This window comes from Excalfactoria chinensis, chromosome 16 (genome assembly GCF_039878825.1).
Source record: "Excalfactoria chinensis isolate bCotChi1 chromosome 16, bCotChi1.hap2, whole genome shotgun sequence".
Classification (NCBI taxonomy): Eukaryota; Metazoa; Chordata; class Aves; order Galliformes; family Phasianidae; genus Excalfactoria; species Excalfactoria chinensis.
Genome location: NC_092840.1, coordinates 3,991,446 through 4,015,771, shown reverse-complemented (window position 1 = coordinate 4,015,771; position 24,326 = coordinate 3,991,446). Strand labels below are relative to the sequence as shown.

At 38.2% G+C, this 24,326-nt stretch overlaps 1 protein-coding gene across 2 annotated transcripts in view; it reads right to left on the bottom strand.

Annotated features, from left to right (window-relative positions):
* Positions 1-24,326, bottom strand: part of SPECC1L (sperm antigen with calponin homology and coiled-coil domains 1 like) — a 54,805-nt gene that overhangs the window by 6,176 nt on the left and 24,303 nt on the right. For both annotated transcript variants that reach the window (XM_072350835.1, XM_072350834.1), the window contains exons 7-13: positions 24,070-24,245; positions 22,149-22,312; positions 20,425-20,516; positions 15,457-15,547; positions 13,605-13,688; positions 12,767-12,923; positions 9,719-9,821 (exon numbers count right to left, since the gene is read on the bottom strand). In XM_072350835.1, coding sequence (XP_072206936.1) covers positions 9,719-9,821; positions 12,767-12,923; positions 13,605-13,688; positions 15,457-15,547; positions 20,425-20,516; positions 22,149-22,312; positions 24,070-24,245 — 867 coding nt within the window. The remainder of the gene's footprint in view (positions 1-9,718; positions 9,822-12,766; positions 12,924-13,604; positions 13,689-15,456; positions 15,548-20,424; positions 20,517-22,148; positions 22,313-24,069; positions 24,246-24,326) is intronic.

The following is a 24,326-nucleotide window of genomic DNA, read 5'->3' as shown; positions in this document are numbered from 1 at the left end:
AAAAACACAAAAACAAACAAGCCATGATAAGAATGTCAGCTAACCTTATACAGGTTAAAGAGAAAGCACCTAATATGCAGTCTGAAATTGTGCAAAGATGGGCTAGAAAAGAGTATTAAGAGTATAAATTTGTTGTAACTGTACAGAGCAAAATACAAAAGCAAACAATAATGGATGTATGTCAGGGCTCTTCCTAAAATCCCTGAGGTAGACCACATAGCTGTATCTTTGCTAATACAAGACTTCACTTCTGTGCTTTATTAACAACCAAGCAAAATTTCTAGTTAATATTAATAAGGAAAAAAATATTCTTTCCTAAATAAAATGTTTCTACATGAAAACTTATGTGAACAACAACACAAAGAGAAATCGAATTGTCACTGCAAATAAAGATATTCCAACTGATTTAACAGGTACCAAGGCAGGGAACCAAACCTTTGTGACTGAAACTGAAATTGAAAAATGCAGCCTTGCACTCCTGATTCTCTGATGACACTCAGTAACACTGATAAATGCCACTTCTAAGAATGCATGCAACGTTACTGTAAAAAGAGTCAACACCGTTCATACAAGTCAGGAGCAAGTAAGTCATCAGCCTTTCAGATCACTGCTTACTTGGCTGTTGGCAGCCCAGCAGTGGAAGAGCAGCTAGGTGGGCAGCAATCAGTCTTTTAGGAACCAAGGGTCACCCTTTTACCTGACAAGAAGTTATAGACATCACTTTTGACATGCACTGAAACATTTCATTCCTCTAGCAGAAAAATGAACACAGAACCAATGTTAAAGCTGCAGGACACACACAACTAAGGAAGCTGAATTTCTTGTCAAACTGATGATTTGGATACAAACGGAATACAACTGCAATCCCCTCTCCAACTGAGGAAAAAAAACCTAACAAAGCTAAAAGCAATTTCTAGAAGAACGTGAGGGAAATCTCCATTTCCTGCTCAGCTTTCACACTTCTTACACAAAGTCTGCATGATACAGGTTCAGGCTGTGGTGACGTAAGTGTACGTGCTGGGACACACAATGCCAGGGCAGCAGTCTGAGCCCAGCCGGCTGCCTGCCCACAGAGGAAATGTCATTGTTGGAGACCCCCAGGCTGTGGGAACATGGTCCTCACCGCTTCCTCGAGCTGCAGGGGTGGGAAAAAATAAAAAATGAAAAACATAAAAAAAGAAGGAAAATAGCTCTCCATCCTTTCTCCTCAAGGGACAGCAAATTGGATTTAAATTAATGTGTGTTTAAAATTTTGGAGTTAGGCAAATAAATGCAAGATGCAGTATGAGACTAAGGGAAAATACCAGCAAGAAACAGATGCTGAAACATTGCTGAGTCTGATTAACAGACTCCAACACATCAGTTTCCAGTCCAGTGACTTAACGGTGGACATCAGTCCAACAATACCTGATAATAATGACAGAACATACGCAATAAACCAACAGCCTGTGAAACCTTGCTTACAATTTGTGCTTTTTGCTGTTGTTGTGACTTCTGTGTTTTTGCTTTAATTATTCTTATTTTTGGTGGGTCTTTAAGACTGATAAGCTAAATAACTGATAAATATTAGCCCTAGACCATCAACTGATGCTGTACATACCTTATGCAGTATAGGAAAGGAGAATTGCAGTGAGGACTCTGAAGGAAACTGAGGTTTTGTGGCTGGCTATAAGGAAAAATGCTTCCAGGCTGCTCCACTTGTTTCAGAGCAGGCACAGCAGTATTAATGTGAAAATGTTAGAGCTGCAACACCAGCGTTCCTCAATATATATGTCACTGAAAGCCCACAGAACTGAGCTGAAGACATGTTTAAAAAAAAACCCAAAAAACAAAAAACCAACAAAAAACGAGGAGTGCTCAGCTCCAATTAGAATGCATTTATAAAAAGAAAAAAATAAATTAAGTTTATTCACCTGTAAAGGTGAGCAAGGAAAACAGGACCAAGTTGTGCTGAAAGTGGTCAAAGAAACTAAAACAGGAGAAATTCCCACAGAGATAATAGCTGTGTAAAATTGAAATGTCATTTCAAATATTAATAACATCTATGGAATGTTATATCTGCAATATAAACATGGGAAGTCAGGCCATTAAAAAATGTCCACCAACAAGTTTGGATGGTACTCAAGAAGAACTTGGAATCCCCTGATTTCCTACATCATCCTGTAGGATCCAGCAATTATTACTAAGATAACAAGCAAAAAACAAATCCATCATCCAAGAATCTTAATGTATCCAAAGAAGCTGCATTAAATACAACGGAAGGAAACAATTAAAAGGGACTGGTCTCTGTTCCCAATTGCTCCAAGCATTATGAATGGTTATTAACTCTCTGATTGAAGAATTGTAATATTGGTCAGGCATTAATCTAAAAACTGGACAGACTTATTTAAACCGGAAAGTTTAATCTTTTACACAGGGCTTTGAGAACATAACTGGCACTTTTAAATATGGTGTAATTTTATTTCCCAAATGCTTTTAACTACTTGTGTTTTTCCAAAAAGCTCGGTGGGTATAATGAAATCAATCTTGCATTAAGCTCTTATTTTTCAGAGCGCTGACAGTAAATAGAACATGGATCTAACATCTTTGACATAATTTCTCCTTTGTTACTGCTTTTATTAAGTAATTGGCTCTATTAGGCTGCTGGAATCTAGTCTGGAATTTTTCTCAAGCCATTTCAGACCACAAAGTATTAAAGCAATTGAAGGGCATGCTTTCAGATAAATGAGGAATGAGCCTTTCTAGAGAGGTGAACTAGGAGGAGTTTCATCAGTCCTTGTCTAACAACGTTTAATACTCAGCACAGGAGTGAAATCATTTCCAGTATTACAGATTTTCTGCAAAAAGCATTTCTAACAGTAAAATGACAAGCCTTAGTCATAAGGTGATGGAAAGCACTTGCCAATCAGGAATGAAAAACAGAGTTACAAATTTTTAAGACTTTTTTTCTAGAGACAAAGTATGAGCAAGAATATAACATTTCAAATAATCAAACAGACCAAGTTCTGCCCTACAGCAAAGAAGGAGAACAAACAACGGTGAAGAAACACCCACAGCAAAACACATTTCAAGCATGACTCAAGCTCCTGTCAGAATGCAAAGAGTAGCAGCAGTCACCCCCAAATGAGTGTCCTCTTGTGTGCACATCAGAAAAATGAGTAAGAAAGTTATTCCTGAAACTCCGATTCTGCTTGTCTCCCCATCATATCACATTCTGCAGCTAAGAAAGCTACAGAAGGCACGGCTCCTAAGTTACAAACTAAGGACAAAGTTTCCCTAACACTCTCTTTAGGGTAGATCCACATCTGTCTTCCATCTCCTCAAATACACCAATCTAAGCAGAGAAGCACCCTGCACAGCAGCTAATGCTCCAACCCTGCCCTGCACAGGGAAGCGAGGTTCCCACATCTTCACTCAGCTTGGTTCACAAATGAGTTAGGACATAAGGAAAATAAAAACATGTGTCTGTGTCTCTGTTGTATTAGTTAATTAAATAAGTGGCCTGAGAAAACATAATATGATTCTGTAGCATAATATATGAAATCATTAAAGGGAGGTTTGAGGTTTAACTTTACCTTAACCTTGGCAGGCTTTTTGCTGTGGCATAAAATTACTACTAAAAAGCTTTTAGAACCTTTTAAAAACACACAGAAAAGAGGAGAGCATCCATTCAAAAATTAGAAAGGTAAACTATTAAATAAGTGTTCCTGTTATGCTTTTGGAAGGTTTTCTAGATTGCATTTTCCCTGGTCTTTCTGTGGTATTAATCAGCATCAGTATTCCTTCAGTAGGTACAGCAGAACAGCGCCTGGTAATGTCTCCTGGGTACAAAGCTGTATTCTGAGCTGTATTCTGTCCTCAACTTTTGTCCATCTCTCTTGGGTAGGGCTGGCTCTCCCAGTGAGGACAGTAGTGTCTGCTCCCAGCCATGCCATACCAAGTCTCTCCTTGGAAAAGTCTTTTTTCATTGCCTGTGTCAATGGAAAGCAAGGACTCCCCATAGACGAGGAGACCCACTTCTTCCTACAAAAGGCTCACCCACATTTAGAACTGGGGTTAGGTAGGAGAGGCTCTCATACTAGGAACAGCTGGGTCCATGCCCACCAGACAGCTTCTTTTAGAGCAGGCAGGTCAGCTCATGTTGGTGGAAAGGGAACTGCTGCAGCTCAGCCTTACCAACAACACACTCTTCTGTTTTCCAGCTGCACCTTCTGCAGGCAGTATAGCGAAGCACATCACCTTCTATCTGGAACCAAGTATTTAAAGACTTTCCCCCATCCCTTCTTATACAGTGTTACTATGCCAGTAACTGTTTCTAATATCAATATTAGGCTCAGTTTGCTACTGGGCTTGAGGTTCCAGACAGCACAAGCTGAAGAGCAAATCCTGAGGAAAAGGCTTTGATGTACAAGCTGGTGGTAATTCCAAATTCCTGCTGAACCTAGTACCATGCCAAACAAACATGACTTTCTTGCAATCAGCAAAAACTCCCATCTGCTCCCCGCTGAATGCACTGCTACCCAAATCACACACTAAAGCTGAGGCTGGGAGGTAGTAGGTGACAATAGCCAAGTGCTTCTGGAACAGACTCAAGAGCAGTTCCAACCACAGGCCTCCTCATTCCCAGCTCTGAGAAGGCAGTAAATAGGAAATATAAACCATCAGGATCCTGAAACATTGACTATAAAAGTTCCTTTTTACACCAAAGTTATGTTAGTTTCCAATTTCACTCTTTAAACCAGGGAGAGAATTATTTTGGCAGTCAGTTATTTCGGTGAACCAGACAGTGCCACAGAAAGCGTGCGTACACTGCAGCAATTACTTCAGCACTAACAAAAGTGCTCTAAATGCAACCTATGCAGCATTTTTGGCTTGTTCGAGCCACGCAGGGAAATCAGTGAGAAAAACTGGTACCATAACTGAACAACACACCACTGCATGAAGACCACTACATGCCTGTCCTGAGCAGCCCCTTCATAATCCATCCTCTGTGGAAGCACAACCACTAACACCAAAACTAACCTGCCAAATCTCTTGGCCTTGGGTAGAATCCGAAGCCCTTGCTTTTGTGCATGAAAATGCGACGCAAGTGCATGAGAAAAGATTAAAATGAATGTCATTTGACTGATGTGCACAGAATAGATGATCTTTTGATATATTATTCATTTGTTCCTCCTATTCTTTCCCCTCTACAGGATAGAAAAAAAGGAACATATTTTAACTAGGTATCATTCAGTTGTCAAGAAATCCTCCCCCTGTACCCTGCCATGTCAGACACTTCTCCAGGTTCTCAGACAGTGCTCTTTCCAAAGCAAATACCGGACTTACTTTAAAAAATGAAGTTTCAATTTCAAATATGACGCATATTTACAACTACAGATATATCTCAGCAATTTCATATTACATAGTCAGCCTAAGAACACTGAGCAAAAGCCCTATTTCTTACCTTAAATACCTTAACTTGATCTCCCAGCAATTGCTACTGGACAGCTAAAATCATACTTACTTATGCAGCCAGTTTCAATGTGTAAGTCACCAAGAAACCAAGAAATGACTGAATCCTAACACAGACTCTTCAATAGTGTTAGCCAATAATCTCATACCTTTCTGATCAAACAGCACGTTTTCAATAAAGACTCAAATCAGGCGTACCCACATCACAATCATTTCAGGCTGTAATTATCCCATTGTGAACAACTGCAGTAGCATCACCAAATGTTGTACATCACTGGAGTGTTAAAATACAAAAATCCAAGTTCAGTAAAGCTCTATTATTTACTGCTGCCATGTAGATACATTTATTTATTTTTATTAGACTATAAATATTATGTTTTTAAGATTGTTTTTTTTTAGGAGACAAAAGTTAGGCAGCATTATAATAATTAGAGAACAGGTGCCATAGGGCTACATTACAGGTGTCTTTCAGTACATCTGTAAATAGAAAGCATGGAAAGAAAACTAAAAACATATATATATACATAGTTCTATTCTTGCAGCCAACTTCTGGCAACTGCTTTTTGGTGCTAGACCTCTGGAAATTAATCCTTTCTCAGAATGCTGACAAAAGTGGAAAATATACTGTTGTAGATAAAAATGGGTAAAGGATATGTGTATCCTGTTTATTGGTCCCCTTCTTAATGTGAAACATGCATGCTCACATTCCTTTTTGGACTTTTATTAGTGATGTACTTAAAATGAAAGTAGCAGTTCTTCAGCTAGGCTAAATGCTCTATAACAGCTGGACAGGACTGTGTTATGCTTTGAAGATATCTGGAATTTATGACAGTTTTATGACACTGTATGTATTTTAGAGAAGCCAAGAAAATGTAGTACTTGACACAGAGCTCTAAATCAGTACGTCAGACCCTAAACTAAGGTTAAATGTGTTTGTCTGTTGTTAGTTTTCAGCACAAAATATCATGCTGAAAACTGATGATCCAAATCCTCCAAACAAAATAAAATAAAATAAATAAAGTCCACAACTCATCTTAAGAGACCAGATCTCCTCTTTCATGGCTTAAGGATCTGTTGAGTCTTAAACTCAACTCACACTAACTTAAGTGAATCACAGATTCATAGAAATACCCAGGTTGGAAAAGACCTCAAAGATCATCAAATCCAACCACAGCCTAACCATAGTGCCCTAACTCTAACAACCCTCTGCTAAATCATATCTTTGAGCACCACATCCAAATGGCTCTTAAACACATCCAGGGACGGTGACTCAACCACCTCCCTGGGGAGCCTATTCCAGTGTTTAACTACCCTTTCTGTAAAGAAGTGTTTCCTAACGTCCAACCTAAACTTACCTTGGTGCAACTTGAGGCCATTTCCCCTCGTCCTGTCACTTGTCACCAGTGACAAGAGACTTGCCCAGCTCTTGCTGTAAGCACCCTTCAGATACTGGAAGAGAGCGATAACGTCTCCTCTCAGCCTCCTTTTCCCCAGACTAAACAGCCCCAGCTTCTTCATAAGGTTGATTTTCCAAGCCCTTCACTGGCCTCGTTGCCCTTCTCTGGACCTGCTCTAGTACCTTCATGTCTTTTCTGTACTGAGGTGACCAAAACTGAACACAGTACTCGAGGTGAGGCCCTGAATGCAATGCTACCTAGCTCAACAGCCTCTTAGATGAAAGTTAATATAGAACCTGCCTGCTGCTAGATAGACCTTCGGCAGACTGCCATTCACAAAGCAAAGCTTCAAGGAGGAGTTCTGCCTGCAAACAGCATTCAGACAGCATGTCTGTTAAAAGGAACAATATAAGAGAAAATACCATAGAGTTTCTTGTTTCAATAACAATTTCTTATTTTCATTGGCTGCTTTGGCCTTTATTTTTTATTCAGGTACTCCTGAAAAGAATACCAGGTTTGGCAATACAGTTAAGTATTGTTTTATGACTAAAATATTTCTATTCATCAATTTCCTTCCAAATTTGCTTAAATAAAACAAGAAAACTGCACAATGAAGTAATTTATTAGCGGTTTTTAGATAGAGTTGGTATTAGTTTTTTGCAATGCATTCACAGAAGAGAGAGATGTAAGATTGCTTTAAAAAAATATTGCTCGGTATTACATGTTTGTCAGAAGGGAAAAGAACAGTTTGACAAATGCCTGCGAATGTGTATGAAGAGTTCTAAATAAAATCCTCCCAAATTAGAGCTTCACAATGCCACAGTCTTTGAATTGTGTAGCACTCACAACATTTCAAACTTCTAAAAGAGACAGATAAGACTCTTAATCAGAAGCTTGAAAGTAACTTCCTGGGGGGGATAGGAGTAATTCTTCCATTTTATTTCAGCAGATAAAAAAAAACACCAGTTGCTGCAAGCAATTAAACAGTACTATATTCTCCATGAGCATCTTATGGATACAGGAAACCTTCTGTCTGTGAAGCAGTACAGACCTTGGTTGTGGTTTTTTTTTCCCCCATTTAGTATTTTTAAATGGGATAAAAATGGAACAAAGTGCAGCTCAAGAGCTACAGCTGGCCTTCACAGAGAATCATGCTTAATCATATGCTGCTATTTATTAATAACAATAAACCAACCACACCGTTGTTTTAACATTTTAAGCAACTGGCAGCTCATCCATAACTCTGTACATTAAAAACTTTCTTTAAATTAAAATTCATATCTGGTTATTTGTTCAATTTCTATTTGTTGTTTCTTCAACTGCTTTCCAATTCGCAGTGCATAACAGAATGCCTGGAATGAGAGCTAAAACACCACCAGTAGCAAGCATAGTGCCGCATTAGAAACAAGGCTTAAACTCATGTGCATGGTTCCACCTCCATTGGTGAAATATGAACAGTTGGAATAATTCCTTAGATATTTTAAATACATGTTTGTATAGAAAGCTACATCTCTGAGAGTCTCCAGATGAGGCAAAGAAAAGAAAACCAGTGTCTGTATTTGGTAACTAACAAAGATGTGAACACAGCTTTCCACGGTGGCAAAGACATATTTAATAATACTGGCTTTCAGAGCAGAGTTTTACTTGCATATCAGTAATGTTATGAGATTGGCATTAGAAGTAAATTGCTGTGATATTAGAAGGACTTCCAGTAGTAACATAATCAGAGATCCCTATTATAATTGCTTAGAGAACCTTACTACAGTAATAGTAAATGTCAAAACTTATTCTTCTTTATTCTTCTACTGTGTCTACAAAACTCAAGAAGATTAATTGGAAGCAACAATCTATTTAAACAAAAGAAAGCTCTTCTACTTTTTGTTTGTATGTGCACACAACTGTAGAGTGAAAAAACTGGCACACTTTTCCTAACCAGGTGTTGGATTTATGTATACTTAACTCCAAGGCACTATGAGAAAACACTGCTGTATTTTGTTTTACAGGATTTGTAATGCAATATAACGTCCTGCTTTCTTTAAAATGTAGGGAAGGAGAAAGACTCTGTCCACAAAGCTATTCCTCAGAAAAAGCAGTTTAGCACTAGATGTGCCACAGGAAGTGGGGGGAGGGGTTATAGCACAAGCCTCTCCATTGTACTGAAAGAGGACTTTTCCTATGGATGGGCCATCATCCTGTTTTGTGGCTCTGAACTTCCTCCTGCATTGTGAGCCTCAAGTCATGGAAAGAGTAAAATTCTTAAACTGAGGATTGTGTTGGGAATTCCAAAAACTTTCAATACAAGTTAACCAAACAAATACATCACAGTCCGATTGTTAACATCCTGGTTTAGTTTGCTGAAGCCACTTCTCTTTTGAAAATTAATGTAATCAGGAGAACTCTGGATAGTTATCTTGTTACTTCTTTCAGGTTCTGCTATCATTTAGACCAACTGCAAAGAAGTCTGAAACTACACAAGAAATCTAGGTACAAAATGCAAGACAACACAGTTGTCTAAAATCCAAGGAATCATACTACATCTGCATTTGGGAAACATTAGTTTAAAATTTAAAGTGCTGAAGTTTAAAATACTGTTATGGTTTCAAAGACTGTTGTAAAGTGTCTCAATAGGAGGTCACCTGCCCCCTTAAGAAAAAAAACAAAAACATTAACAACATGGAGCAAAGTAACTAAGAAGCTATTAATGTTAGGTTAGGACTTGTAGCACGTGTTCCAAGAAGAGAGTACAGTACATACCTGTGCCATTGCAATCTATGCAGTCAACTGTGGAGCAGTCTGGCTTATGCCATTGGCAGAGTCTAATTTGTTGCAGCTACAAGTATGCTATGTTAAAACAGCTCTACAATTACCTGATATCCTTCTGTTTTTTTCTGGCACCATTTCAGCAGGGCATTTCTCTTTGATCCTCCATATTCTCTTGCTAAGGCAGACAAGGGATCTTTCCTTTCTTCCCTAGGAATGAGGGAGAAGTGCAACTTATAACTAATTATTTACCTTTCACAACAGACATACATATTACAAAAGCTTAAAAAAAAACCACCATAATTTATTGTGACTGAAAGTAGTAGGGTGCAGCATTACTAAGAAAAAGAATACAGAGATACTTGGCAGACTTAAGAGTTACTTCGGTGAAATACTTTCATCAGTAAACCACATGTGTTTTCCCCCCTTAATCTAAACTTCTTCTAAGTATTTCAATATCAATGATATTATTTCCTAACAGTTTGGAAAGTAAACTCAGAATACTCTAAGTTCCAGCTTGAAGCATTAAGCTAACTCAAGTGACTTTATTTTGTATTTAAAAAGAGAATAAACTGATGTTATCTCTTCTGCACCTCATGGCTGATTACAAGTGTCACCTTGAAGCAACAAGTTTGCATATCAGCCACATGTCGTTACTAACAGAACATTTGCATCTGGAGTTCTCAAAAAGGACGGGGTAGATCTACTATGTAGATCTGCTACCTGGTACACTGGAACAATAATGATTCACCTTTTTTAAAACATCAAAGTTCAGTTCTCTATAAAAGCCATCTGTAGTGACAAAAAGACAAAAAAGACTGCTGTTATGGAACAGTTACTGGATGCAAAGTGTGTGAGCAGTTGCTCCTGTTTCTCACAGAATCACAGAAGGGGTGAGGCTTGAAGGGACCTCTGGGTCCACATGGCATGACCTCTGCTGAAGCAGGACCATCCCCTGCAGAGTGCCCAGGCCTATGTCCTGGTGGCTTCTGAAGATCTCCAAGGAAGAGAACCCACAGCCCCTCTGGGCAGCCTGAGCCATTGCTATGTTACCTGCACAGCATGAAGTGCTTCCTGATGGCCAGACAGAACGTTCCAGCTTGTGCCCACTGTATTTTGTCCTGGCACTAGTCACCACTGAAAAGAACATGGCTCTGTACTCTTTGCACCCACTTCTCAGGTATTTATGAAAAATGATAAGATTTAAAATCCCCATGAACTTCCTCTTCTCCAGGTTGAACAGTTTTAACTATCTTGGCACTGACAGTTTTGTGTTATCTTCAAACTTACTGAAGGGTGCACTCTGCTCCATCACCCCAATGGTTAATGAACACAGCTAGAGAATTGGATGCAGTACAGAGCCCTGAGGTACACTGTGAGCAACTGGCTTCCAAGCCAGGCTTCATACCACTGAACTGCTCAGCTAGCCCACACAGAACAACCTGGTTATGAGGATCCTATGGGACAGCACCAATGGCCTTACTCAAGCCCACTTCAGAGGAGGTCACAGAAGGTCACCAAAACAAGTAACTGCATATTCCATCTACAATCAAGATCACGCAACACTACAAGAGCTTCAGCACAGAGGTTTGGAACAGTCTGTTAGATCTTAAACTTCAAGATCCCTCTCTTTACATCAAATCAAACTGTTTAGCTGTGAGTGAGCAGCACAACCTGTCCTCAGATTCCCGTAAATGCACATGGTTTATATTGAGTTGTCATAGTTAAGAAGACACTGCTGAAGGAAATAAAGTAGTGTAAGTTATATGGAGGCAATGAGAATGATGTATAAATCTTATAAGTTAGTATATTAGGTCAAGTGAATTCCTAACCAAAATAAGCCAATGAAGTTTCAGCAAGAACAGGGAACAATAAACTGCAAATGTTTGTTTTAGTGAACTATAGCAATAGCTGCTCATTTTACCACAGCATTCAGAAAAAGGTAGGGGAGAAAAACCTCCATCCCAAAACCACACAAGTCCAGCAGCAGTGTTTTGAGGAGTGTTCCCAGGAGCCCAACTCTCACTGCACATGCACAGCTGCAGACCACACTGAAGAGCTGGGCCTTTCAGTCAGTGCCAGGGCAGCACAGTATCACAACTGTACAATCACACCATGAAATGACACATCATCTGCCACAGCCTGCAGGTTGTGATCAGTGCAATTTTAAGTTACCAGTTCACAGTTTGAACACAAGTCTTTGAGTCTTTTTTTTTCTTGCTGTGCTTACTTGGTCTAAATTTAGGTGCTAACACACAATATTCATTGCTGCTTACTTGCTAAAGTAACCACAGATTCAAATTCAACTTACTTTCTGGAAGGAGAGCAGCAGCGAGGCATGTTTCAACTGATTTCAGAGAAACATCATTTTTATCACCCACAGTTGTAAATAGCTTCACAATTTAATAATGTAATTCCTACAGACTGCAATGTCTCCGAAGGCTAAGAATATAATATTACTGCTGAACAAAAACTGTCAGTTCTATGTTAAATAGTCCTGAGAAAATAATTTAGTCTCTGTCTGTCAGTTCCTCAGTGCAAGAGGCAGGGCTTAACTTGCATAACATGAGGCTTAAATACTTAGAACTCCTTTAACTGATAACACTGGTAAATGTTACCAGTCATGCCAACTGTCTCTGTTAAACTATCTGTCAAGATTTTTTTTATCATGCTAACAAAAAAGGGGTGCCTGGCTAGTGTTACCCATGGCTTGCATTATGATTTCATGTGTGGTACAAATAACCCAGGCCCATTGACTCCTTGCTATTCAGAAGGCTTGGCAGTGTCTGGAATTAAGACCTAATTGTGCTGCTTTTCTTCAGCTGTGATTACTAAAGTAGAAGTTTATCATGTGATCTCCCTTGAACCAAATCACTGTGAAAGGTTTGTTCAGCATGCTGGAGCTCATTTCTTGGATTTGGCTTCGCAGTATTTTGAGCAGATGTGATGTTATTATTTATTGACATTATTTAGTCTGGTTTTCTAGTGTAGCTTGAAGTCCTGGTATGGAGCATATAAGCTCTAAAAGGTATACTAAGCTGCAGCAAACTTCAGTCTAAGTTCTCAAAGGTTACTGAAGATGTCTTCCTACCAACATTATATAATAGACAGCTGCAAAGTTATAATTTCAATAAGTCACAAAAAAGAGCTTTTACCTTATTCGACTTCTGGTTGTAGGGGTGACAGATGCAGTAGGGGAGGATGAGAGGGACAGCTGTGGTGAGGTGGTACCCATTGCCATGAGAGATGCTGGAGATGCTCCATCGGGTGCACTGATATCCCGTTTGATTTCTTCACTACTTCTTCGAGACACTATGTAGTAAAAAACGTCCATGTATTTAAAATTCCCAAACATTAAATCTTTTGAACTCATTCCTACTTTCTAATAACCAATAGTTCAGAAACAGTGAATGGAAATCCATACATGATACTAGGTTTTAACACTTCACATTTCCTATCTAAGAAGTACCAAGGATTTAGAGATCAACATTACTGATAAAATCTGTATCTGAAAGCAAACAAAATTTGATGAATGCATCTAACAGCATATCATTACTTGCACTGGGAGGACAATATGCTTCTCTGCCTCCTTATCTCTGTTTAAAGAAAAAAAAACACATTTAAGCAGAAACAGTCAGCTATAGCTTCTTGGAAAATATACTTCCAAACCAAAATTACTTCTAATGCAAGGAGAGGATGACATGAAAGTCATGTGCTGCATGCAGAAAAAAATCTCTTCAGTTTCACTTGAGGTGATAGATACTATTTTTTAACCATCAGACTTATTTTTCATTGTTTGATTTTTCTGTTATATGAGGTTATATGAGATTTTTCTGTTAGTGAGGAAAACTGCTCCAAAAATCCAATCTACTGACAAAATCTCAATGGTGTTAACATAAAAGGTCTCTCTTGAAAAAGTAAGACAGATACATCGGTAAATGATTGAAATAAGAGTTCCTAATTTTATTAGTCATCTAGAAAACGCGATATTACCTGAAATAGATTTGGCACTTTCCATTGCAGGAACTCTTGGTAAAGATGCTGGTCTGCTAGTAGAAGATGTTCTCAACAAATGTTCTGGATAAAGAGAATGAAGACAGAACACTATTTTCAAAGATGTCAGTTAAACATAAGAGATTAGGTATGCATTATGAATACAGCCTAGCAGTGCCTGACTTTGGCTGTATTACTGAGAGCAATATTTCCCTTTCTATTTGAAAGAGAAGGCCTAAAATTTGCACATTACCAATACAGTTCACTCATGTATTATGACACCTTCCTAATCCTTTTACAGTATGGCCTCTCTTACACATACAGCTGCCCTTGGCTACTGTAAAGGAACTGTTAAACCAAAAAGTCCAAGCAAATAATCCCCACTTGGAATGCAGCAAAAAATGCTTGATATGTCATTTACAATGTGGATTGGTAAGTCACATTGTTTTGTCCCTTATGTGAACTCATTCTGTTCTAGTTTTTGTTGATTTGATTTTTTTGTTTGCTTTTTAAACAAAATTTTGCTTTCTTGTCTCCCCATGCAGTGGGATCCATGAGGTACCTTAACAAACCATAGGGAAGATCAGTTCTGCCCACCGCCATTGAGTGAAACCAAACTGTAAGAGAACTAACTTTATGAAGCATTTAATCAGAAGTAGCAACCTTTTTCTTAACTACCTAGAGAAGTATTCCTTTAGCAAGCACCTTAGACTGTATGCAAATGTTTACATATTCCTGTTGTTGCAGAAACACTCAAAGGTACTAATTTGAGTACAAAAATAATTTTGAATCATCATCCATCCTTTTCATAAAATGCTAAACCCATTCCAAAAGCTGACCCAAGAAACATATATTGCGAATAAAGATACTTTAAAAGTATAAACAGTTATGAACAGGAATTCTGTCTGACATATTCTCTGTTGGAATGCAGTCCTGCTCCTGCATTGACTGTAATGAAAAAGCAAAAACTACATAAAGTACACCACTCAGTTTGTGTTCAAGCTGATGTCTACTCATGAGCTCTGTTACAATTAAAGAATCCTAAACCATCTTCTTGGAAAGATATTTCAATATTCCTAAAAATATCGAAGTTTCTAAAATTAAAACCCCAGCTGCATCAACCAAAACCTCAACATGCATTGAACAAAAGCAAGAAGGAAATCTGGCACATACAGACCATTACAAAAAGTCACACACACAAAAAGTACCCTTTAGAAAGCATCAGACCTCAGGAATACCAAACTGAGAGGAAATATTCAGTCTGGAGTCATATGGGTATTATCTTGAGAAACATCTACAAAAAAAAGCCTGAAACAGGCATAAATCAGAGAGCTACACCCAGCACATGATAGCCATTCATTCTCACAGGAAGAGCACATTGTGAGTGGTACTTTTAGAGACAAAACAAAGTTCACAGAACAGAGAATTATTGGAAAACAGATAAATCAACACTCAATTCCACTCAATTTTTCATCTGGCTCCTGAAGATTCAATATTTATTAAGTTTGTATTTTGTTATTCACATGCAATATGGCCCCAGAGATGAAAACAGCAGCACAAAATCATCCTGACTGTCTCACGTCTTCATTTTGCAAGTGATCACTTTATGCACACACAAAAAACAGATTCTTGCCCAGTTACCTGGACAAAAATGTGAATTTGTTGAAGATTCAGTGTGTTTGATGAAACAAGTAATAAAACCTTCTTGTTTCTTATTTTACATTTAAAATACAATGAAGTCAAAATAGTTTGCTTTAGCACCATATAAGATAATAATCATCTAGACAGAAAACACTGTAAGTTACAGAAAAGTAGCACTGGTAAATAAGCGTAAACGAACTCGAGTGATTACCTTGAACAGGGATTTCAGCATAGCTTGGTCTTTTGTCTGTCAGCGTAGTAAGGGGCTTGGAAGCAGAGATTGGTCCACTTATAGAATGCCTCTGAAACAGAAAACACAACATGTCAAACATAATTTGGTATGTATAAATCAAGTAGAACAGAGTAAAACATACAACATACAACTTCTAAACATGCTTTCAAGAGGAGAAAAAAAAAATGAAATGCCCTTTTTCATTTCTCCACACCTCTGTTAGAAATGCATTCAATTTTTTCACAGTATGGATTCCTCTGGAGATACCTTAATGAAAGCCTCCTCTCTCACTCTGAATGGCAAGCAGAATCCCACATGGCTTGAACTGTTGCTAAGAAAGCTGTACAAGTTACCGTCCTAACATTTAGCAATGCATGGCTTCTAACAGCTTGATGTACAAATATGCAATGACAGATGCATCTTGTACACAAATAACCATTGGACAGCAGTGAAATAAGCTTCTGTACTATCTACTATCACACAAATGAACCACACAACAAAATAATTACCCCCACACTTGACACACACAGTTGCTGAAGACTTAGGGAAGACATGGTATGGCTGCCCTCCAGCTCACGCTGCTCAGGGCCCATCCACGGCCTTGGGCACCTCCAGGGATGGGGAACCCACAGCTCTGGGCAGCACTACCAGGGCCTCACTGCCCTCTGAGTGAAGAATTTCTTCCTGACACTCTCCCCTCTTTTAGTTTAAAGTCACTCCTCCATGTCCTATCACTATCAGACCATGTAAAAAGTTGCTCCCCTGATTGTAAGCACCCAGCAAGTTCAGGAAGGCTTCTTTTTCTCTGAAAAAGAATCATTTCAGAGGACCAATTGCAAACTATAGTACATTCTTAATGTACTGTATGATCTATCAGATTCCTGTATTTAATCACATTTAACGTGCTTATCCTGAACTCAGCTTTAACCTTTCAGAGAAGCTTAAATGAGCTACCAACTTGGTAGCCTTCCATGATGTTGTCACTGGCTGGGTGGATGGGGGGAGAGCGGTGGATGTAGTCTACCTTTATTTCAGCAAGGCATTTGATACCATCTCCCACAACATCCTTATAACAAAGCTGAGGAAGTGTGGGATGGATGAGTGGACAAGTGAGGTGGGTCGAGGAAGGTGATCCTTCCCCTCTACTCTGCCCTGGTGAGGCCTCATCTGGAGTACTGTGTTCAGTTCTGGGCTCCCCAGTACAAAAAAGACAGGGATCTCTTGGAAAGAGTCCAGCAGAGGGCCACAAAGATGGTGAAGGGCCTGGAGCATCTCCCCTATGAAGAAAGGCTAAGTGAACTGAGTCTGTTCAGCCTTGAGAAAAGAAGACTGAGAGGATACCTGATCCAGGTACCTGATTATCTTCATGAGATAATAAAGTTCTGACATTTCCCTCCAAATCATGTAGTCAAGACAGATAAATCCAAAATAATGATAAAAAAGTTCACAGTATCTATACACTACAGCATCCTATAGCATAGGCTGGATTACAGGGCTACTTATCTAACATTTGTAGTCTAACTAAAGTTATGCTTTTGTGCTAGAAATCAAATGGAGAGCAAAGAGCAGCCAATATCTAAGAATCCAAGTACAAAATACACTGTGAAAAATTTTATCACCTTATATATCAAATGTCTTGTATGTATGTAACAGATTATTCCTTTAAACACTTAAATGAAAGTGACTGTAACCATGAGCCACACACAGCACTCACTGTAACAGCTTCCCATGATAACTGGTATTTCAGGCTTTTGTTACCTTTAGAGATTATTTCATCTCCTTGAGCTTTCTTTTTTTCTTAATAAAACACTGCATCACAGTGACAGTCTGTTTGTTTCCAGTAAATAAGGAAATAAACAAAACAACAACAACAGCAAGGTAATGAGGTTGGAAAACATCATGTCACTTGGCCACTTTTGGGACTGTCACTATGAAGGCAGAGCAGTACAAAGCTCAGTCATGAAAGGCAGGTACACAGAGCAGACACTCTGCTGGGTCACCACAATGCTTTATCACATTCTCAGTTTCAGGGTATCACTGAAAAACAAACATCCTTTATGGATACTGGCAGAAAATGACCACATTACTCAATTGATAGCTTGCTATATCTTGGTCCTGTCTCCTTGTTATAAAACGAAATGTTTGTTTTGCTGCTTTTTACTCCTATTGACACTGCAGACTGAGCTTAACTTCACTGTTGCTAGTTCCTTGTTAAATATGTTACAGTTACAACCATCAGCAGTAACATACTGTCTCAGGAAATCAGAGGAAAATGAACCAACTAATATGTTCATGCATCAAGTTCTGCTTGGCAATACCCTCAGAGTAATACTGCACATCTGTCTCAAGGAGAATTACTTTTCCTGAAGCATTTTACAAGTATTAGAAACATTTCTGCTCAAGTGAGCTTCTGTTGCATCTGCTGATGAATCATTCACCATTTCACCTACATCTGAAGCACAATGAAACACGTACAGATCCTACCAATCCCTTGATAAACAGACTTTGTTTTCCTTCAGCTAGAAATGTACTCAAACTTGTTTAACTGCTAAACAACAATTTTCCTTAACACTAGCGATCAAATTCCTCAACACTAAGTAAAACAAGATCCAAAGTTCTCAGGAATAATAGACTTTCTGAGGCTACTCATGGAGATTCCCAATGGGACAGAAATTACTAAAGAAGCTTTACAATCTCTGTTCCTGGTTTTCATTCACTCCACTCTGAGGTCTAGCAAAGTAGTACTTTAGATGAGGTGCAATAAAGGAAATTGTTCACTTAGATGTTTTTATGTAGTAGTCTCTGAATTATGTAATTACAGTAAGAGATGAAATTAGGGTTGTTAAGATCATCACCAGTCAGTTTCCCATAGCCATTCCTGGCCTCTACTAGCTGTCTGTTACTCTCTTCTTTTCCTTGCTCCAGAAGAGGAAAAGTCACACAGTACAGAACGCAACAGAAAAAAGAACAAAGATCTGACACTTCAAATTTGAGGCAGAACTACGGCAAGAACAAATCCCTCCAACTATTTTGCTTCTGACTCTTAAATGGTGTAATCTGCAGTTAGCTTGGGACAGAAACATGACCTTCAGCTACTATTCAGGTATCTATTTCTGACCACTTTGCACTTCAGTACATACTTAAATGAGTACCTTAGTAAGATGTTATACCAATTTCAAAATAAGCACAGCTTTTTGAACACTAAGTAGTTACATTGTGGAAGTTTGACACTGAATAGCCTGGAGCCTGAAAGCTTCTTGTATGTTCAAAACAGAACTGGACATTCACTGTTGATCAGGGAATCTGAAACCACATCTGCTTCATTCTTCCAACTACTAAACTGAAAAAGAAAGTACCCGGGGAAACCAGTTATAAACCTAATAAGCCTTTCCTTTATAAACCTTTCTAGACAACTGCGTAGCCACTTCTGGGTTAAGTTTTGCTGTGTTTTACATTCTAAAAAGCAATGTGTTTATGTATATTTTTTCCAACTGTTCTGCAATATTGTTAAGGTCTGGTATACAACCACTAAGCTTTACTATGGGTTCAGACCCAAAGCTAGAAAGGGGTTTTTGTCTGGTTGTTTTCCATTTCTCATTAAGTTCCCACTCTAGTATTTCCTGTGATAGCTTTTAGAAGTATCTGACAATAAGCACTGCAACAATCATATAGAGAACAACTCTTCCACCTTTACTCAAGATCTTAAATCATAGATTAGTTCTGTAAGGTGAGTCTATAGATCAACTCATGCAGCAACTACTTATAAAAAGGCAGACCAATAAAAACCAGAGAATGTCACATTTAAATACTTCAGAAAATTGTCATCTAGAGTGACAGATCTCAAAATAAATAAATAGATAACTAAATCATTCAAGTAATACGTTGAAGACAACAGGAGGATTAATGACATTAAAAGCATAGAGTATAACAATTTGTTGGGTTTTTTTTGAGAATCTGGGGCCATCTTTGTCCTTAAGTTTATTTGCTTCTGTTGAAATCTCTTCATGCAGCTAGTTCTATCAAGCTGAGCATATTGATGATACATTCTTTAGTGTAGTGTTGTCTCCTTTACCTAGACTCCTATAGTGGCTGAACACATGGAGAAAGCTTCAAAGGAGACACAACAGAACACACAGTACAGTCAGCAACTGGACAAAACTCCCAGCCAGTACAAAATGAACAAAGATAATCAATTTACAATGACTTCATTTCTCTCTGGTCAGGTCTGGAAACAAAAGCCCATGCAACGTGGGATACATTTATACTAATAACTGCTGACAGATTGTACAGAGCTCAGTCCACTTTCCAAAGGAGGTGACTGCTGCTTCCATGCCAGGCACAAGACTAAGAACTGATAAACAGAGAGTCTAAAACTAGGGAATGTAGATAGCTTTCCACTTGTAGTCCTCAGCAGCACAGGAATCGTAACAGTTGGCAACTGTTACCAATAACTTCCAAATTATGTTGTCATTTCTTGTATTTACAATAGCTTTTGCCATGAAAAACTCCCTGGGAAAGCACAGGGCAGGCTAGAGCCTTTTACAATTTTTCTTTAATTGCAATGCTTGAAGAGACATTAAACAAATGGGACACACAGCAAAACATACCTAAGTTATAATAACGCCCTTAAAAAGAAGATAAGCTTTTAAGGAGGTATCTCCATGTGGACCTGAGCAGTGGGGATGAAGAAGTAAGAGATGTAAGCTGTATCAGTAGCAAAAGCACAGCATTTTTCATTTCTCAAATACAGCTGCCTAAATGTCATTTTCTCAGAGGTCTCCTTAGGGAAAACAAGCTTTCATTAGAACAAACACTTTAGTAGCTACTTACTTGCAGCATCACTTTATCATTATGTCCCCATAAAGACAACCAACTTTTGTGTATTACTGCTTGTAGATTCATGTGCTCTTCTTCACAAAGGATTAAATGTGGTCATAGAATACATACCTGCATTGGGGATACAGCAGCAGCTGGGGGTGTCTTCATAGGACTCGGACTCAGAGGAGTGCGAGGAATTGTGGCAGCAGCAGGACTTGGAACTGGAAGAAACACAGCAAGGAAGCCATCAGGAGCACTGCCCTGTTTTCAATGAACAAGCAGTCTGTCTGCAAGTAGCAAATTCTCCCCATCTGTGTTTTAAACTCCTAATTTTACAATATAGCATCTTTGAAAATTTCAGGTAGCAACTGCCTGCAAAACCATTTACAAGGCTGTCATCACATTTACTCCTCCACAGTCATATTCATTTTCTGTCTTGAATATCTCAGCCACAGTAAAAATATTTCTAAGTTTACTAAGAGCTGGACAAAGCTAAGGTGTAGGATGCTATTAAGCTGGTAGATGTAAATGAGAGCATAACTAGTTCTCTATCTCCAGGCAATTGAAGACACAGGCTCCTGGGCCTGCCAGTAAGGCATCCCCTGTATCTGCTTTCTAGCTTTCAATTCAAGTCCCACAGCTAATGAAGACTTACTGTTGTGTAATACACTTTCTGAAATTTTGAATTAAACAAATACCAGGTTTAGAAACACATGAGAACAGAAATATTGAGCTGGGTGGTTAGTCATCTAATTCTATAACACCGTGATTAGGCATAAGTGCTGAGGAAGATAGATACCAGCTTAAAATATATGGTGAAAAAAGGTAGAAAGGCTTTATTGTTTTATCAGACTAACTCTGTCAAGAGAGCACTTTCTTGAAGAATAGATTAAAAAACCTTTTAAGTTAACTCTACAAAAATTAGAAAATGTAAATATCTATAAAAAATGAGAACACAAACTGAAATGGAACCATTCACAGAATCATCAGGTAATAGAGGAATTTCTATAATAAATTTTCAGTCATTAGGTATGCAGAAATAGATGAGTTGTGCACAGTACACTTATTGCAATACTGAGCATAAAATCTACTTTTCAACCAAGCTTTTCTGCATCAAAAACTTAGTGATTCTAACAAAAATGAAACTCAAGGCCAAAAGGCTTGTGGCACATGAAATATTTCCATTACCACTTCAAATGTAGTCAAACCTAAAATCCATTTCCCATTTTAGGGTAATTAATTGGATTCCTTATTCTGCTCATCTATAGAGGACAACAGCGTCTGTTTTCACAATCAGAATATTACAGTGAAGTCCACTGTCTCAATAGTGAAACCCTTTTCATTTCAGAAGGTAGTCTTTAATTATTTCATGGTGAAACTGGTTGGAGCCTGTTTTGAACTTTTATTAGCACTGACTACAAGAATGTAAGTTATAAAATGAAACAAGCCCAGTTCTAGCTATTACACAGATTTAAGAATGCTTAAGTCAGTATGTAAGTTCACAGCTTAAGAGAAAGGCTGAAGTCAGTTGTGCTTCCAGCTACAATTATGCCATGTGAGTTTATGTATTTCTAATATGAAGCAGCACTGAATCAAAGTGTATAACATATGAATCACTTGCAATTTGACAGAGAAGGAAAAATAAGGATAAAAAAAATGATGCTTGCCTTTAGCCACTTTGAATAACCTGTCAAGCAGTCTAATTTAGGTTGGTTTTTTTCAGCTATCGCTTATAAATTATGATTGCACAATAAAACAACTTATCTGTGAATTAGCTAAGCCATTAGAGGTGTTCATGTCTACACATCCAAAATAATAACTTGGTACAGACTGCACTGGCTGCAGATAGTTACCCTGGGAAGCACTGTCAAAGGACTTGATGAGTGTTTTGACAGTCGGAGTTGGCTCTGAGGAGGTGGACGACCTGCGGCTCAGCCCCATTCCCTGTCTCAGAGCTGCCAAATCTCTCTCCACAGCATTCATGTAATTGTACACTCGCCCACGTTCCTCTTCCTGCCTGAAATCAAGTTTAAGGCATTTAAAGCCACCTTAGCATACAAAGTGTTAAAACTGGAACATAAATTTGAAGACAAATTTCAATCTACAGAAAAAAGAATTAGTCATTAACCCAGTTTTCTTTCCACTGTAATTTAGGAACAGATTATCATCCTACATTATCAATTTAAGTTCTCAGTATTAGTCAGCAAGACAGCTTAAGCAACAGGCAAAAAGTCTATCAAATCAATACCCCACTTAAGGCTTAATTTCTATTAATTTCTGTTCCTCTCATATACACAAATACATACACATGCATATATGAATTGAAAATTTAAGGCTCAAAAATTTCACCATTTCACATAAAAATGGGGATTTTTTTTCTTGCCTGCATAAACAGAAAACAATGTAAATCAATTGTAACTAAGTAAGAATCTATTCCTGGTACTGTTCTCTGTGCAGTATCCAAATAAGCTTTGAATCAAAATAAACAAGAATCTTAGAAGAGAAGATTTATGGTGGTTATTGTATTCGGTATTACTGCTATGACAAGAAAAAAATGTTTCAAGTGATCTATTTCCTACAATTTCAATTAAACATGATCTGTTTTCTGTTTCATTTTACGTAACATACTTTCTCAACACCTCCCTTTCATGCAGCAGTTACACCACTTTCGCTTACTACCTCAACTGCCTCCTTGTTCTCTGTCTACAGTGAATCAAATGATAAAAGTTGGCTGTGTGTAGATAATTACTGAATATACTGACTGGAATCAGCAATTCAATTCTACCTTCCAAAGTACAGCTGTAACTTCAAAGTTTGTGGAATTTTTTCCCCCCCAAGGAGTACCTGAATGATTACAGTTTTTCCTGAAGTATATTAGTAATGCTCATTATAATCAGTTTAGAGCTCTTAGCTCAGACAAGGAGTCTTACACCCACCACTCACTGTCACCAGTCTGTTCTTCCTACCCCTCATTTCTTTACCATCAGGCTTTTCCCAAGTTCCATAGCCTACGCAGGAAGTAGGACTTGAGATAGGCACCATGTGTCCTTTACAAAGCTCATCCACATGACAAGAAAATTGTTTAACATATACACATCACAAATATCATTATTCTAGTTGTAAGCTAAACCTCTATTCAAATCCTTACAGACAATGCAGTCAGGATTGAAATGGTGCAGCTCAAGATGTCACTATTTCATGGAAGTTTTGAGAACTTTAATACTTCTGGGAGATGTATGACTTGGTTTTGAAATAACTGTATCACACAGTTCAACCTGGGACATATTATAATCTGAAATATTTCATCTAAAATGTTAATTTATATGAAGTGCCTCTAATTACTGCCAGAAATAATTGTGAGAGGAAAGAAAGAAGTACAAGATGTGTGCAGAAGAAGGTTTCTTCTCAGGTAAAACATCTCTATTTATCATAGCAAAAGCCCTGGCTACTAAGGGGAAGTATTCAGGATGCACAGAAAAGTTGACACTGCTTATTTTCCATACTGAAGGAAGATGAATTAAGTCCAGACATTTACTGGGAAAAATCCCCTATGAGAATCAAGTTTATACCAAAGTGCCAAACTAAATATTCTTGGAAGAGGACTAGATAGAAGTAACTTTTTCATCTACATTTACTCCTGAAAGCCTTCACAAGGCAACGTGTTTACAGTGAAAGGAAGAATTTACAGCTTCTAGAGTGTCAATAACACATAGTGGATTTTCAAAATCATATCACCCCACAAGACAGACGATATTCCCATTGTCTCTTGCATACTTGCGTGACTTGATTTCCTCCAACTCCTTAGTGAGCTTCTCGTTTTTTTCCTGAGCTTCGTGTAATCTTCGCTTTAGGTCTCCTATCTCTTCCTGGGCCTCAGACTTTATATCATTTGCTATAACCACCGCAGTCTGGAGATCAGCTTGGAACTGACGCCATTCAGCTGACTCCTCCTATAGCAAACAAAACATTAAACTGAAAGCAGCAGCAAGAATTTTGAAGTTAAAAAAAAAAAAAAAAAAAAAGTTATGCAT